The 17181-nt window shown below is 42.4% G+C and overlaps 1 protein-coding gene across 11 annotated transcripts in view; it reads left to right on the forward strand.

The window, feature by feature from the left end:
* LOC136582474 (serine/threonine-protein kinase Nek5-like) overlaps window positions 1-17181 on the forward strand; it is a 61275-nt gene that overhangs the window by 33786 nt on the left and 10308 nt on the right. For 4 of the 11 annotated variants that reach the window (XM_066583572.1, XM_066583554.1, XM_066583563.1 and 1 more), the window contains exons 11-18: window positions 1646-1785; window positions 5089-5255; window positions 6012-6075; window positions 10402-10521; window positions 12453-12536; window positions 13825-13923; window positions 14421-14501; window positions 15666-15755. In XM_066583572.1, coding sequence (XP_066439669.1) covers window positions 1646-1785; window positions 5089-5255; window positions 6012-6075; window positions 10402-10521; window positions 12453-12536; window positions 13825-13923; window positions 14421-14501; window positions 15666-15755 — 845 coding nt within the window. The remainder of the gene's footprint in view (window positions 1-1645; window positions 1786-5088; window positions 5256-6011; window positions 6076-10401; window positions 10522-12452; window positions 12537-13824; window positions 13924-14420; window positions 14502-15665; window positions 15756-17181) is intronic. The other 7 variants (XM_066583581.1, XM_066583610.1, XM_066583591.1 and 4 more) reach the window with 7 other exon arrangements.

A 17181-nucleotide genomic window follows, 5' to 3' on the forward strand; every position in this document is an offset into this window, starting at 1 on the left:
ACCGGCTGTTTCTTACAGCCGACACCCGGCGGCAGCAGTTCCCACGAACCATGCCGCTCATCGGAACTGTTAACGCTTTAAATAAACACTGAATGGCTGTGAATGATCGCGCGCCGGCTCTGATTGGCTGGTGCTCGATCCAATCCCAGCACTCGCTTCGCTCGAGGTGAGGTATTCAAAGCAGCACCGGGAACCATTGTGAGGGACTCAGACGCTGCGGGCCAGGTGAGTATTTATGGTTTTTTTTTCATGTACTTTAGCTAGGGCTTATTTTCGGGGGAGGGCTTATATTTCAAGCCTCCTCTGAAAACCAGGGTAGCGCTTACTTTTAGGGTAAGTCTAACTTTCGGGGAAAAAACTGTAGTAGTGCTAAATAATACAGCTACTACCTTAAAGAGGTTTTGTCATTTGAAAAAAACAATACTTACCTATTCCTCCCCAGGCTGTATTCTTACTACATCTTCTCCTCGCCGATCTTCTCCAGTCCCCTGGGTCACCTCACCTCGAGCTGGCCGGATCCTCCTCTTATTATTATTTTGGAGCGTCCATTTTCTGCATTCTTCTTCCTGCAGTTTAGTGTAGGTTATGTCACTAGTGACGTAATGTTCACTGCCTTGCAGGGAGTGCCGAGCTATTGCTGAGACTGCGCATGCATGCTATCTCGCCATGAGAGTTCATATACTATTGCAGAGAGACAGTGTGCATGCGCGGTCTCAGCAATAGCTCTGCACTCCCTGCTAGGCAGTGAATGCTATGTCACTATTGACATAATGCCAGCAATGGACGCTTTGTAACCGGATGACGAAGAATCGTCCAGCTGGAGGTGAGGTGACCCGGGGGAACTGCAGGAGAAAAGAGAAGATCAGAGGGGAGAAGCTTCGGTAAGAAGGCTGCCTGGGGAGGAATAGGTAAGTATAGATTTTTTGTTTTCTAATGACAGAACCCCTTTAAGGCCTGCATTGCTTGAAAGGGCATGAGCTGGCACTGGCCATGGACAAAAGTGAAAAAAAATGACTTTTTTTTAAAACCCTGGACAATCCCTTTAAAGTGACCCTAATGTTCACTAATATCACTATAAATGCAGAATGTTCTGTACTGCTAACATATCTGGTGTCCTCCTTTTTAGTCTTACTGCCATGATTCAACCTATTCCCAATTTCTTCTTCATGTATGTGAAATGGTCGCCATATTCTCAGACTACTCTATACACTGTGTACTTCGGTAGTCTGAGACACTCCACTATGCTGTCAGGGTAAGGGCCCACTGATAGAGGTTGGGCACAGTTATCACAAGAACTGGTCCATCCAAGAGCAGGCAGGGGTGTTCAGATTACCAAATCACACTGCCATCGGGTAATCAGCGAACCTGGTAGTGATTTTATATACTGTACATGAAGAAGGGACTGGGATGAACCATGGCAAGGACATTAAAAAGTAGAGCACCAGGCATGTTCATTATACAATCTACAGTGAAACTTTGTGAACTGTAGGGTCACGTTAAGAATAAAGTTTCTCTTCAGTTTACAATATTTTTTCCTCCTCGGGATCTATCTGTATAATTTAATTGTAATCATCTTATCCCAGTGAGTGTATCGGCAGCACTTGCATACATGCACATATTATTTCTTTGTTTTTTTTCTCCTAAGTTCCAAGAAATGAAAAGAACAGAGTTCAGGAATTACACCCTCCAGGACATAAAGTAGTGACTCCACCAAGGCGTGGAAATTATCTGCACAAACCTGAATGGAAGCCCCCTTCACGTATTCAGCACTACAATCCTGTCAAGGTAGTCACTGTGATTAGAAATGCTACTTTTAAGATCAAAGAGCATGTTTTTATAAAATACATCTTAAAAAGTATCTATAAACATTAACCCCTTCCTACTGCAGCCAGTTTGGCTTTCCTGACCAGATCCCATTTTTCGAATCTGACGTGTCATTTTATGTGGGTCAGGAAGGGTATCGTTTCTCCTTAAGGAAACTTCTAGAATAAAAAGTCTGACATTGATTGGCAGGAATGCTGCCTTCCAAAAGGTGGCGCTGCAGAGGTATTATTCCATCTTCCTATTCACTTTATCTGATAATAACCTTTACTTATCTAAATGATCCTTTGAATGTATTTTTTGTGACCATTATAATTTATAAAAGTGGTCATTACTAAAATAAAACTACATTTACAGAAAATTTAGAAAAATTCTGTTTTTAAAGTTTTTGGCTTGTAAAACAGATACTCATACAACTCAAAATGGTTAATAACATTTATATTTCCACTTTATGTTGGCATCATTTTGTAAATGTCCTTTAATTAGTTTTAGATGTTAGAAACCTTAAAGGTATAGGGGCAGTTTTTGTAATTTTGAAGAAAACGCCCAAACTAGACTATAAGTTTTTAAAGGACCAATTTAGTTCTAAAGTGCCTTTGATGGGACCTGTATATTAGAAACTCCCATAAATCAACCCATTTAAAAAAAACTACACCCTGCAAAGGCATTCCAAAGCCTGTTAACTCTTAAACTGTTACACAGGAATTAAAGCAAAGTGGAGGATAAATTTGAAAATTTCATTTTTCTTGCAGAATTTTAGTTTTAATACATTTTTTCTGTATCGCAGCAGGAGTTAGCAGATAAACAAGACTCAATATTTATTAAGCTGAATCTGCAGTTTTCAGAAACATCCCACATTTGGCTCTAGTCTGCATTATGACTCAAACACCGGAGCACCTTGCAGATTTTGGGCCTTTCTCTTATTAGAACATTTTCCAAGTACCATTTCAGCTTTGTAGAGACGTTGAGGTGCCAAGAGAAAAAAAAAACCTTCAAAAGACTCCATTTGGAAACAAGATAATTTCTAAAAGGGTATATTCAGTTTTTTGACCCCAATAGGTGTTTTAGAATTGAGCTTTGAAAATGAATAATAACAATTTTTTCAAAAACGCAAATGTTATTTTCTCAAGGTGCAATAGGAAAAAAGCACCTCAAATTCTGTTTCCTTAATTCCTCCAGAGTTTTGAAATGGTCAATATGTAGATGTAGGCTGATGTTTGGGCACATGACAGGGATCAGGAGGGAAGGTGCACCATTTGGCTTTTAGAGGAATAAGGAATCACTTATTACTGTCTGGGCGGCACAAACGTGAGCAGTATTACTGTGTGTGGGTACTTTGACTCTGAGAAGCTTAAAGAGAGAATTGACCGCAGAAAAAGAGCGCACACTTCGTCCAGTCCGCCTTCATACTATTTCCTTTTATTCTCTCTCTCAGGATAGATCTACACGAGCTTATCCAAGACACAACCACAACTGCTGGAAGTTCGTTCCAAGCATCTACTACTCTTTCAATAAAATAATATTTCTTGTCATCGCTTCTGATCTTCACCTAACTAATCTCAGATTGCGCCCCCTTGTTCTAGTGTTTGGCTTCCTAATAACACTTCTCTGCTGAAGCTTATTTATACATGTAGCATTTATAAAGGTTGCCGCCATGTTCCCCTTCTTCCCTCTCTCATGCAGGCTATACCAATTACATTCTTTAAGTCTTTCCTGATAAGTTCTACTCTTTAGACCTTTCACCATTTTGTAGCCCGTCTTTCAACTTGTTCTACTTTATCACTGTCTTTCGGTACATGAAGGTTCCAGAACGGAACACAGTATTCCAGATGTGGTCTCACCAGAGCTCTATATAGCGGGATCACAATCTCCCTCTTTCTACTGGTTATACCTCTAGCTATGCAGCTGAGCATCCTACTTGCCTACTTTGTTGTTTGACCTCACTGTGGACTCATTTTGAGGCTGTTAGAAATAAGAACCCACTAATCTTTCCCTTCTGAAGTCCTTGATAACACTGAACAGCTAATGTTATACTTGAAATATAAGGCCTCCCCCAAAAATAGGACTTAGCTAACATGCCTACCCCCCCTAAAAAAAAAAATCAATATTCACTTGGTCCACGGTGTCCTGATAATCTCCGGCGGCACTGCAGCAAACTGCAGAGTCCTCCCCGTCTGCCATCTCAGCTTTGCTGGTGACAGGGCTTTGAATAACCCGCCTCCAGCAAAGCGAGCGCTGTGATTGGCTAATCGAGTGCCAGCACTACTTATAACTTGCCACTCTTCAGCGTACATCCTGTTACCAACACTCCGATATCTGTCTTATAACGAATTGTGAATCTACCAGACTCTTAAAGGTTTAAGTCCAAGTCTCAGTCACTTATCTATGAACTCTTTCTATGAACTGTATCAAAGGCTTTACTGAAATCCATCACTTTTGTGACATAGTCAAATACGTCAATGATATTAGTTTGCCATGACCTTCCCTCAATAAATTTGGGTCCAACAGGTTGTTGGTTTATAAGTGGTCAAATATCCCCTTTTTCGGAAGAGTTTCCATTAGTTTAACTACTACAGATGTCATACTAACTGGCCTGTAGTTCCCACACAGCAGGTGAAATAATAGGGGCAAATAGGGCAGAAACAGGCACAGAATTGGGAGTGCCAGCAGGTTGGGAGGAGGTAAAAAGGTTGCTGGAAAAGTGGGGAGCCAAAAATGTCTGGGGAGCAAATTGTGCTCACAGAAGTCAGTGCCTTTTTCTCTAATTTCAGACAACCCCTTTCGTAGTGCTCCTATTTATTTTGGGGTAAGTGCTCTTTAATGGGGGTTTCCAGTCTAGTAAAAAAACTACATAAGTGTTAAAAAAAGTATATTCAGCCTTAAGATCCCCCCTATTCTCCACCAATCTTTGTTTACACTATTGTAGCTTTGACAGAAGGATCTGACTCGTTACCATGACAGACAACCCCTGGCAACAGCGGTGATGTCAGTAAGGTGACACTATGGTATGATATAGTGTATCATGGATACATCACTGTACTGTATATCTGGGAACAACAGGGGATTTAAAAGCTGAGTATATAATTAGTATATATAATAATAATAATATAGCATATTGGGCATATTATTTTCCAAGCCTGGAAAACCTTTTTTATTCACTTCTAAAGCTGCAAAGAAAAATGTAACATCGATCTGTAGGAACAATAAGTTTACAACCCCCAGAAAATAAATGGGTTTACAAGTTCTTTGAATTGACAATTTTGTTAGGTGCCTGGTCAGAATGTAGGACAAAGGATGGAACGGGAGCTTTCTCCTGGAAGGATGCATGGACAATATAATCATTATTATGCCAGACTCAACAACATACAACAAAGACCATATGAGGCTAACTTTGGGCCACAAGGAAACCAAAGATTTGACTCCCCGCATCAGTGGTAAGTGATCGCTCGAAAAGAAAATCCGATTGGATAATGCTATTAAACTCATGAGCTACTATAGTAGGCAATGACACACTAGTAGAGATGAGCGAGCACGCTCGGTAAGGTGAGTTACTCGAGCGAGCCTCACTCATCTCGAGTACCTGCCTCTCCTCCGAGCATGCTCGAGAGAACAGTGGGGGGCAGCGGAGGAGAGCGGGTGGGGGGAATGTGAGAAAGATCTCTCTCTCCCCCCGCTATCCTCCGCCGTCCACCGCTCACCCCTGCGCCCCCCAAGCACGCTTGGAGGAGAAGGCAGTTACTTGAGATAAGCGAGGCTCGATCGAGTAACTCACCTTTCTGAGCGTGCTCGCTCATCTCTACACGCTAGCTATTACAGTTACACTCAGGCATAAATTCATGGACCCCAAAGCAAAATGTAACAAAGCCCTCCACATATAGTGTCCTGTGCTATTTCTAATAATGGTGTTTATGGTGTATACAGATGATTTGTTTTTTTAGTCCCCTTAGTCTGCCTTTTCTGTAAACTGTAAAATATCTGTCCTAACCTTTTAGTGATTGGCCCTTTTTTTTTGCCTTAGGCCCAATGCACACGGACGGTTTCCTGCTGCAGAATCCACGGCAAGCGTCTCGCCGTAGATTCTGCAGCAATGTCCATCCATAACATGAAATGCAAATTTTGAAATCGCCATGCATGCGCGCTGGCATGACTTTTGCTATTAATGTAAATATGAATAATATTCTGATTCCTAGGAATGACTATCTACAGAGAAAGCAAGAAGCAGAACTGAATAAGATAAAAGTGGAAAAACAACTGGTGAGTGATAATTTGTTTCATAAGTTTAAATTGGTACGATTCATTATAGTAACATAGTATGTAAGGCCGAAAAAAGACATATGTCCATATAGTTCAGCCTATAACCCCCCAATGTTGATCCAGAGGAAGGAAAAAAATTCCCAATGAGGTAAAAGCTCATCGCTACAAAACGCATGTATGTGAAGCCCAATGGGTTATTTCAGGCTACAAAACATCTCATGTGAAAGAACCCCTTGGAAACTATGGGCTTCACATACATGTGTTTTGTAGGGATGGTGCATTGCTACAAAATCATGCGATTTTGTAGCTCGTGTGAAACTGGCCTAAGGCCCAATGTCCACTGGTGGTTTTGAATTGTGGAATTCGCGCTGGACACCCGCTGGACAAATCCGCAGCTCAAGCCGCCCATAGAAAAGCATGGGGCATCTGTACTTCAATTATTACCTGCAGATTTGATTTGCGGATGCCACGCAGCATGCTCAATAGATCTCTATGGATCTCTGCGGATTTGTAGACAGATACCTCTCTGGTTGCTTGGAGATCAAGCAGGGAGGTGGGGAGGAGGGGCAAGGTAGGCACTTTTGGCTTGCTATATTTTTTTCCGCGCGGATAATCCATATTGCATCCCCGTACAACCATGTGGAAAAAAAATTGCATCCACGATCACTGGCAAGCATTTAAAAATAATTTCCGCACTGACACGCGGGTCTTCCGCTGTGGAAATCCGTGTATGCCGTGGACATGAGGCCTAACACATCCTGCACACGACAGGGGCGGATTCAGCGCACATGCCCAGAACAGAATATACCGCATCATAGATGGGCGATGACGCGGATCCCGCGACCCTTCTGCAATGCTCACTGTAAAAGGGTTGCAGGATGGATGACTTTCGTTGTCCTTAACCCCCTAACGACATGCCCTATTTTGGGCTTCAGGATGCAACGATTTTTGGCCGATTTTTTTTTTTTTTTTTTTATTTATTTTTATTTATTTTTTTCACCATTTTTCAAAAGCCATAACTTTTTTATTTTTCCGTTGATGCGGCTGTGTAAGGGCTTGTTTTTTGCGTGGCGAACTGTAGTTTTTATTGGTGCCCCTTTTGGGTGCATAGACTATATTGTAAAACTTTTATTATTTTTTTTATGATTACGGGGAGAGAAAACGCATCAATTCTGCCATTGATTGTCTTTTACAGTGTTAATCATGCAGCATAAATGACACAATCCATTTTTTCTGCGGGTCGGTACAGTTACAACGATACCAAAATTCTTACATTTTTTTTAGGTTTTTCCACTGTTCTGCAATAAAAAAACTTTTTTTTTTTCTAAATAGCTGCATTCAAAGTCCTGTAACTTTTTTATTTTTCCATGAATGGAGCTCTATGAGAGCTTATTTTTTGCAAGACGAGCTGTAGTTTTTATTGGTACCATTTTGGGGTACATACGGCTTTTTTGATCACTTTTATTTCGTTTTTAGGGAGGCAAAATGCTAAAAATCAGCATTTTGCCTCAGTTTTTTAGCCTTTTTTAAACGCTTGTTTCCGTGCACAGTCAAAAGCATGTACAACTTATTGTACGCGTCGTTACGGACACGACAATACCAAATATGTGTTGTTTTTTTTTATTTTTACCTTTTTTATGCTAATATGTGAAAAAGCATAAAAAAGGGGTTTTTTTACTTATTATTTTACATTTTTTTTATTCATCTTTATTTTCTTTTTTTACACAATTAGTGTCCTTCTGGGGCACTTACAGTACAGCTGTGATGATCGTTGTGATAAGGCATGGCAGGGCTACTGCCCTGCCAAGCCTTATCGCTTATACAGCGATCACAGGCTATGGCAATACAGGGCGCTAGTGTCTGGCGTCCCGTTGCCATGGCAACCAGCCGGGCTTTCTGCGATTATATCGCGAGAGCCCAGTGACGTCACAGAAGGAGCGCGCTCCCTCTGTGAACCCCTCCCATGCCGCAATCTACATAGATTGCGGCAGGAAATGGGTTAACAGCGAGGGACGCATCTCCGATGCACCCCCCCCTGTTGCAGCGGTAGGCCGGCTATGGCTGACAGCCGGCTCCCGCTGCAAGATAGCACGAGATCATAATTGATCTCGCGCTATCCCCAGGACATAAGTTTACACCCTGTTGCGGGAAGTACCCCGCTGCCAGGACGTAAACTTACGCCCTGGAGCGGGAAGGGGTTAATGGAAGCCGTCCGTATGGAAAACTGCCCAGAATTGAGCATACTGCGATTTTCTGTTGTGAGCGGAAATTTCTGCTCATGTGCAGGAAGCAGCAGTTCTCCATAGCAGACTATGGGCAGTATTTGCTGCAGAATCTGAGAGCAGCTCCGGATTCCGCAAACTAAATCTGCCCGTGTGCAGGAGCCCTGAAGGAAAGAAATTCCTCCAAGCATTACTCCTGCACTGTATCGCTTCCTAAACTAGCTGTTTAGTTCTTGCTTGATGTGTCAGCAAGTCTTTCATGTCTGTTGGCAGAGGGATCAGCTGTTTTTACTGACTGCTCTGATCGCTCCCCTGTTTTGAAACATGTGAGAGGTTCCCTCTCCTCTTTCACTAGCGATAAAGTTCAGGAGCTGTGAGAGCAGTTGGTAAGAGCTGCTGACTAGAGATGAGCGAGCATGCTCGGTTAAGGCAGTTACTCAAGCGAGCATCGGTCTTTTCGAGTAACTGCATACTCGTCCGAGAAAATTCGGGGGGCGGCGAGGGTGAGCGGGGGGGAAGAGAGAGAAGGAAATCTCTCTCACTCTCCCACCCCCCGAATTTTCTCGGACGAGTATGCAGTCACTCGAAAAGACCGATGCTCGCTCGAGTAACTGCCTTAACTGAGCGTGCTCGCTTATCTCTACTGCTGACCGCTCTTATAAGTGTTGACTATACAGGAGGAGAACAGATTATGTATAAGCATCGGCTCGTCATGCTCGTGAACTTTGGCAGTATCAGCCAGTTGCCACTCCTGCGTTTAGTCACGTCACTTCTTCCCCTCATCTATTTCTTACCCACCTACAAATCTTCCCTAGTCTTATTCAGTCTTCTAAAAAAAATCTGAAACCTCTAGATCTATTATAAGTCAATGGGATCCATTTGTATCTGTTACACAACTGTTGAGGCTGTGCTAATAATGGAAACTATGGTGCTGGTGCCTTACAATAAGAATAAATGCTACATTTACTTACTATAATGTGATTATTCTCAGTACTATAAACCAAGTGATCTTGTAGATAGGATACCTTGTAATGGCTAACAAAAATACATAATGTTAATGCGAGCTTTCGAACCCACTCACTATAGAGTAAATATTCAAATTGGAGCTTTCTTTATTTTATGTATTCTAAGGAATCCTTCATTTTCCTTCTGGTAAAGGGGTTTTCCGGGACATAAAAAAAGTTAATTGGGCTTAAAATTAGGAAAAAATGAATACTCACCTGTCCTGGCTGCTCCCGTCTAGAGCTTGCAGCCCTTGTGCCCACCGCATGGACCCAGGGATTCTTGCATGGCCGCTAAAGTCTGTGAATGGATGAGCAGTAAGGCGCACAATGAAAGGCATGTGACTGCCCGCTACTTCTCCTAGATTCCACATGGTGGGCATCGGGCTAAAGCGCTAGACGAGCAGTCACTGGTATAGGGGAGTACTTAATGTTTCTTAATTTTAAGCCTGTTTAACTATTTTTTTTTCATATCCTGGAAAACCCCTTTAATTTTTTTTACCTCTTTTATTGATATACACACTTGCCCTTAAGGCCTCATGTCCACGGGGAAAATCAGGCCCGCCGCGGATTCTTCATGGAGAATCCCGCAGCGGGTCCCTCCTTCCCGCAGACATGATGCTAAAAAATAGGAATTTACTCACCTGTCCGGACGCTCCGGACCTGCCCTCCGTCGCGGCCAGATCTTCTTTCTTCGGCCCGGCGGATGTGCTCGGCACACCGGCAGCGTGCCGCGCGCATGCGCCGGGCACGCCATTTTTTTCTGAACTCCTGCTCTCTTGCGCTCCTGCATGCGGAGAGCAGAAATTCAGGCGCAGGTGTACCGTGGATCCGGACAGCTTCCATAGGCTTCAATAGAAGCCTGTGGGAGCCATCCCCGCAGGAGACCCGCACTAAAATGGAGCATGCCGCGTTTTTTTTCCTGCACACGCAATCCGCGCCTGAAGGAGAAAATGACATCTGCAGGTATTTAACTACCTGCGGGTGTCCAATGCATCCCTATGGGGCGCGGATCCGCGTGCGGGAAAAACGCTGCGGATTTAAAATCACAATTATCCCGTGGACATGACGCCTAAATGTTTTTACTTCTGGTTTTTGTCTAGGGGCTCCGTCCTTCCTCTGCTGACCAGTATGGTAAACCAATACCAGTTTCTAGGGTGGGAGTGTGGGACGATCATGCAGTGAACAGATCACCACAGAAACAATTTGCCAGAGACCATGAGGTACTTTCATTGTTGTAGTATAGACTTGCTGGGTGATAACATTTGCTGTCAATGACCGTCCCTAGAATATCTGTCCTTGTATTAAGTAGAAGGAAATCTTTCTTACATCATCAACAATTAAAAGGAAGATATAGTTAGGCGTTAATGCTAGTTGATCAGTACTATATCTTGCTCAGAAATGTATGGATATCCAAGAAACTGACCTGTAGATCATGCACACCACTGTATTGTAGCTCTTTTATAATACTAATCCATAATAGGGCTACCATAAAGATGCATGAGCAGAGGCGTAACTATAGAGGGTGCAGGGGATGCGGTTGCACCCGGGCTTAGGAGCCCTAGGGGGCCCATAAGGCCTCTCCTCTCCATATAGGGAGCCCCGTACTATGAAAAAAGCATTATAGTCGGGGGCCCTGTTACAAATTTTGCACCGCGGCCCAAAAGCTTCAAGTTACGCCTCTGTGCATGAGGCCTTACGGTACTTCAGTTTGCCTCTGATTTCATACAGAAACACATATAGTTTTTTTCTATTAAAGTCCATACAAATCACTGCTTCTAGAAGAGCTAAGCTTCATACAGTACATACATACTCAAGTGAAGCAGCCTGTACAGCAGCTTTTCAGTTAGTTTCAGATGTGAGAATAAATAGATTAAGGTGTGATTGTTCTCAGCGAGAGAAGCCAAGTCCTTTTGTAGATATGATATCTTTTAATGGCTAACAAAAAGACATGATGTTCTAGCAAGCTTCCGAACCAACGTAGGGTTCTTCTTCAGGCAAAAATTAAATAGATCCGAAGAGGCATGCATATTTATACACACACACTTATGACAAGTATGGACAGACATGGATGTGATTGGTTTGCATTGAATGGAATACTGCAATAGAAACATAAGCATTTTTAACTAGACTGTGATAAGGGAATGAAAGTTTTATGGTCCCTAAATTACTGTTGGGGGGTCACCAGAAATAGGTTCACACACAGACTAAGCATTCATAAAGTTTCCTTGAAGTGAAGGTAAGTTTATATACAGACAAGATATCAAGAGTTATCATCAAAAGTGAACAAAGGATACAAACAGGATATACAAACAGCACTGTATGTCAACAAGATATGGAAAAGCAAAACAATATCATTCTTGTCAGCCATGATATTATTCTCACTGCCATATGGAGTCGGGTAGGATTTTTTTTCCTCCAGATGAGCTCAATTGGCTCATTGGTTTTTTTTTCTGCCTTCCTTTGGACCAACGGGGGTTAAGAGAGGCTGAACTACATGGACATTGTCTTCATTTAGTTTAACATACATACTATGTTACTATATGCAGACAACAATCTGGGGGAAGTTGTGTTGATTCATCCGTCAACCACAAGTTCAAGAGTGGACTTTACCATTCCATGGTGGACTTCGCCCTTTCTTCAGCTGAATTGACATTATATGCCATGGATGACACTGCGTGATATTTTTTACAAATTATCCAATGAAACATTATCCAGCCATGCACTCATCACTAAGGTGAGACCTCTTCTTATCTGTTAGAGAGGCAATGCGCATGTCCAAATATCTTGTTCTTAAAGGGGTTTTCCAGGCACAAAGTAGGTACAGCTCAGTAGCGGCAACCTGTACCTTTTTTCTGCCGCTCTGGACCCTCTTCTTCATCCTATGCAGAAGCCAATCTGCCTATAACTTTACACGCATCACTTCCCCAGTAAACGCAGCAACAGACTGCTACCTATAACTGCCAGCATGCATAGAGCTCGTCTCCTGGCCAGTTCTGTAGCTCCGTCCACAGCTAGCAGGTCCTACAACTTACTAGCACCACCTTAGAAACACCCCGTATGGACACATCAGTATTCTCTAATTCATAGCTTTTCCTCAGCTTCCAGTAATAAATCAGATAATATTTAAAATATTATAAAATGTGTTTTTTAGGAATATCTGAGGCAACTTGACGTCATGCGTCAACAATATCAAAATAACGTTAGAGAAATAAAAATGAAAGCCGCTGCACATCAGGTAACGTGTCCCTTGTGTAGCAACAATATGCATATTATTGGGATAGAGCTACACAACAGTGATGGAATATGTCAGAACACATGGTGATATACCGCTTGTTGTGTAGTCGCAGACTTGTGATGACTAGAGTTGAGCGAACATACTCTGCCGAGCTTGATGCTCGTTCGAGTATTAGCGCACAGACATTAACATTTTCATTTGTTAATGTCTGGTTATTTGCAAAGGCTGGTAGTCTTGTAGAAGAACGCTAGGTTAGGAAACCCTGTGCAGTAGAGCAGGAGCTAAGGGGGTCAGAAATGTTAAGCGTTTGACGCAGGAGAGCATGCAGGAAGACAAGCAGGTCTATTGGAAGGGAAGACAGTGGTTGCCTGTCCTTCAGCTGTAAAAAGGGTTTAGCTGCAGAACAAGAAGACTTCATCTGGAGCCTGTGTAAGAAACTCCTTTCAAGGGGTTAATGTTGCCATAGTGGTGTAATGAAAAAGATGCGCCAGAAATTGTGCCAAAAATTGTAGCGTGCAGCGGAACTGAGCATAGTCACCGGATTCTGACCAATTGGATAAAATTCGGTAATTGTGCTAGTGCCAGAGGAAAGGCTGAGACAGCTGATGTCTACAAGGTGAGAAGGTGAAATAGAGAGAAGAGACGCAATGGCCCTGAACCTGGAAGGCCCTATCTGCAATGGCAAGGAGACTGAGAGAGGAGCAGAGAGCAGTGCTCCCAACTCCGGACAACCTTGTGGAGGAGATTGGGTCAGTAGAAGCTTTGACTGTCATGCATCAACCTGTAAGTGAGGCCAGCCTCCTAAAAGTCATTAGGTGTGCACACCGAAAGGGACAGGTAATAATTACTCAACAGGCCTCTTGTATTGGTTTCTAATTGCGTAGTTTACTTGGGGAAGAGGTGGCGACAGGATGCACTATGGAAAGAAGACAAGTTGGCGGAGGCAATGTGATGCTCTGCACAACCATTTTCCCTAATGGCACTGGCTTCTTTTATCAAGAAGTGATGTCAGAGAAGGCGGCATCATTTTGGTAGCTGCTGTTGTACAGCCCAGTAACATACAGTACAGCCATATGTTAGGCACCTATTATATACAGAGCACCTTGTAAAACATACATTTAAGGGGTCTGAGTGAAAGACTAGAAAGCTAATTACATTACATGACACTTGTACACCAAGTTTACTAATTTGCCTGGAGTTTCTTTATAACTTTTAAGGTTACTAAATCTATAGCTACCATAAACGTGCTTTGAAAAAGCATCAAAATTAATTTTATGACCCTTCACAGAAATCTCCTAAGGCAAGAGATGGAACATATATTGTAAAAGCAAGAAACCAAGGAGGGCTATTTCCTGTAGACCGGCCAGATGGAGAAGAACCAACTGAGGTAAATGTATAGTCAGATGAGTATCTCTAAGATTTGCAGAGGTTGCCATTGTACCTGGCTTCTACTACCTACATATGAGCTCTAGCACAAATGGCATTTGATAAATGGGAGCAAGTCCCTCTTGTACAAATTTTTTGCAATTGTTGTGCTTTCTGTGTCAGCCTTGCCACTTCCACTAAAAATGGGTGGGGCTTGTCAAGAGAGGACATGGCTGCCCAGGACACTATGACAATATATATCCCAGAGACTGGCGTAAATTATACCAGAGATCTCTGCCAGCTAGGTGCAGGTGAAGATTTCTGTGTCAGCGCATGGAGATGCAACTAATATATGAAGAGGCTTGTGCATCTTTATTTATTAGTCACATCATGTCCTGGCGGAAATTATACTAAGTCTGACATTGAAAATTCCGATCTTAGTAAGTTTCTCCCAGTGTCTAGTTTAGTTTCAATGTTAACTTTTGGTGCTGATGAAGATCTGGGTTTTATATATTTTAGGAGGTTAAACTAAAGTTCGAAAATATCCTCATGCAAAACCTACAAGAGAGAAAAGCACTGGAAGAGAAGTATAACGTCAAGGTATATCTGGTGTTTAGTGTCCTGCTGTGTACAATATTTCAGTCTTTTCAATACCATTGAGTTGGTATAATGATGCCACATTTCTCATTTGGTTGAAAGGCTAGAGCAGTGTTTCCCAAACTCCAGTGCTCATGACCCTACAACAGGTCGTGGTTTCAGAATATCCTATGGAGAGAATGTCTGAGGCATTTACAATAATTATATCAATACTATGGAAATCCTGAAAACATGACCTGCTGGTGGTGGTGGGAGAGGTCTTTATAGTTAACTCCTGATGCAATTGTGAAACTCCCCTAAATTGTGGATCATCTTTTCTTAGAATACACAATATGCTCTGTTATACTTCATAGAAACTTATGAATAAATTGACAACTGGGTGTTACCATTCCCCTTGTCAGAAAGGTGGGTCCCTACATTCTAGTACCATCAGCATTGGTTAGACAGTTGAGTGTGTTGAGACTTACCCATTTGACAGTCAGAATAGTAACGTACTTTGAAAGTAATTCTAGCTCATCCAGAGACCCAGAAAAATATGAAAAATCCAATTTATTTCATACATATTAAAAAGTGAAAGATGATCACCACTACAAAAACCTCTGTGACGTGTTTCCAGCGCTTAACTGCGCCCTTAGTCGTAGCCAATAGAATAGTAACCTCCAGCTGTCAGTTAAGTCCTATATTTCCAAGGGAATAATAGAGGAATGACTCAATGGAGAACTATAAGAAAAGATGAGCCTGCATTGTGAATTTTGTGGGGTAGTGTTTACTAAAACAAACCAGTCAAGAGAACTAACAGGTCCTCCCTTTTCAATCCCCTGTCTGACGTCTTAAGACATTATGATTTAAGGCTGTGCAGCTCCGATGTTGGAAGACGTCCGTCGGGGTTCTCTTACTGTATATTGCCAGCCTCTCTGCTGTCGGAGCCTATCCAACGTGTCACCTCATGCAGTACTGGCTTTAGCCAGCATATAGCGCCGTTGTGTAACAGTAGAAAAAGAGTAAGCCCCCTAGGAAAATCAGAATACAAATTGGATTGGAAAGGGTTAAATACAGAACCATTTATTCCAACCTGCATGCTGTTAGTTTCTATATCTTGCACTGATAGGTACTAGGCCTCTATGTAGAAATTCTCCATTACAAGTTACATTAATTTCTATTTTTCAGGGTGGAATAAAATTTGAAATTAATGACCTCACAGAAGAGATTCAGATAGACGGTCTGACGACAGACCAGCCTGACATAGAAAATGAAGAGGTCAGAGCAACTCTATTCCAATATACCTAAAGTTTTCATAGTTTATGTAATTATGGACAACTCAGGGACGGCATTAGCAGGTGGCAAACTTCTCAAGAGGGTGAACAGGCAATCTGAGACAGGGACTGGACTTGCCAGTGTGCAGGTATACAGACAGGTTGCAGCAACATCCCTGAGCAGTGGCGTAGCAATAGGGGTCGCATTTGTGGGACTTATAAGGAACAAATAAATGACAATGTGCTGCCTTTTTCCTGTCACTGTGGAAGGCACCTAGACTGTTGTCTATTGAGAATCTCTCAGTGGGCTCAGTGTGTAGCGTGCGCCCTCACAGCCCTGCTATATGTGCTATAGGGGCTCACTCACAGGGTGGGGGTTATGTGTTCAGTGTATTATAAGGTGCTAAAAGCCCATTGATTACTAGTGACCCTCTCACACACCTGCATTTTTTTCACGTGCGTAAAAGAACGCTGCGTGTCCTATTTTGGTGCATAATATGCATCAATACAGGCGATGGGAATTTAACATACATGCATATTTTCTGTGTACTGCAGATTTGACGTGCGTGAAAAATATGCATGTGAGGACAGCTTCAGATGGCGGTAGGCACAACTGTGCTTGCTGGTACGGAGTGTAGTTGCGTCTGCACAAGGGAAATTTTTCCCCCTTCACCGGCTGTTCAAACTCCATGCCATGTAGCAGGAGTTTGAAAAAAACGCAGTAAGATATGTCATGCTGTATCTTTCCTGCATGTATCGGTTTTCCCCAAAAATAAGACAGTGTCTTATATTAATTTTTGCTCAAAAAGATTTAACTTTTTTACATATATAGCTGCCTGGACACTATTTATATTGACTTTTTTTAATTAACTGTAAGCAGCACTTAATTTTGGAGTAGGGCTTATATTTCAAGCATCCTCAAAAATCCTTAAAAATCATTTTGCATCCACAAAAATCCTGGAAAATGATGCTATGTCTTATTTTCAGGGAAACAGGGTAGTATCAACATCTGAGAAAAGAGCTAGTGAAAACCAAATCACTGAAATCCATTGAAATCAGTAGTTTTGTTTTGTCCCGGGCCGTGATTATTACAGCCACATTAGGGGACAAAAACACGTTAGTCTGAAACCACCCTGATACGCGGAACACATACGTCCGCGTGAATGAGCCTACAGGGCTCAGTAGTCATAGAAGGTTCACATTGAATAACCAATTGTCTTCACTGCTGTCACTGTGTGAGGAAGACGTGTCACCTTCCTAACAGTAAAAGGGCGATAGCCCAACACGTTTTATCGTGATTTGTGAATGGGTCATACATAGGGGTTCCCGCAATGTATTGGAGCTGATCGACTGGCTGCCTGGTGGCGCTTCCCTCATTCAAAATCAGCAGTTTGCCAGGAGTGCCAGGCGCTGTTTGTGCGGGGCTCTCA

Source organism: Eleutherodactylus coqui, chromosome 1, assembly GCF_035609145.1.
Source record: "Eleutherodactylus coqui strain aEleCoq1 chromosome 1, aEleCoq1.hap1, whole genome shotgun sequence".
NCBI lineage: Eukaryota > Metazoa > Chordata > Amphibia > Anura > Eleutherodactylidae > Eleutherodactylus > Eleutherodactylus coqui.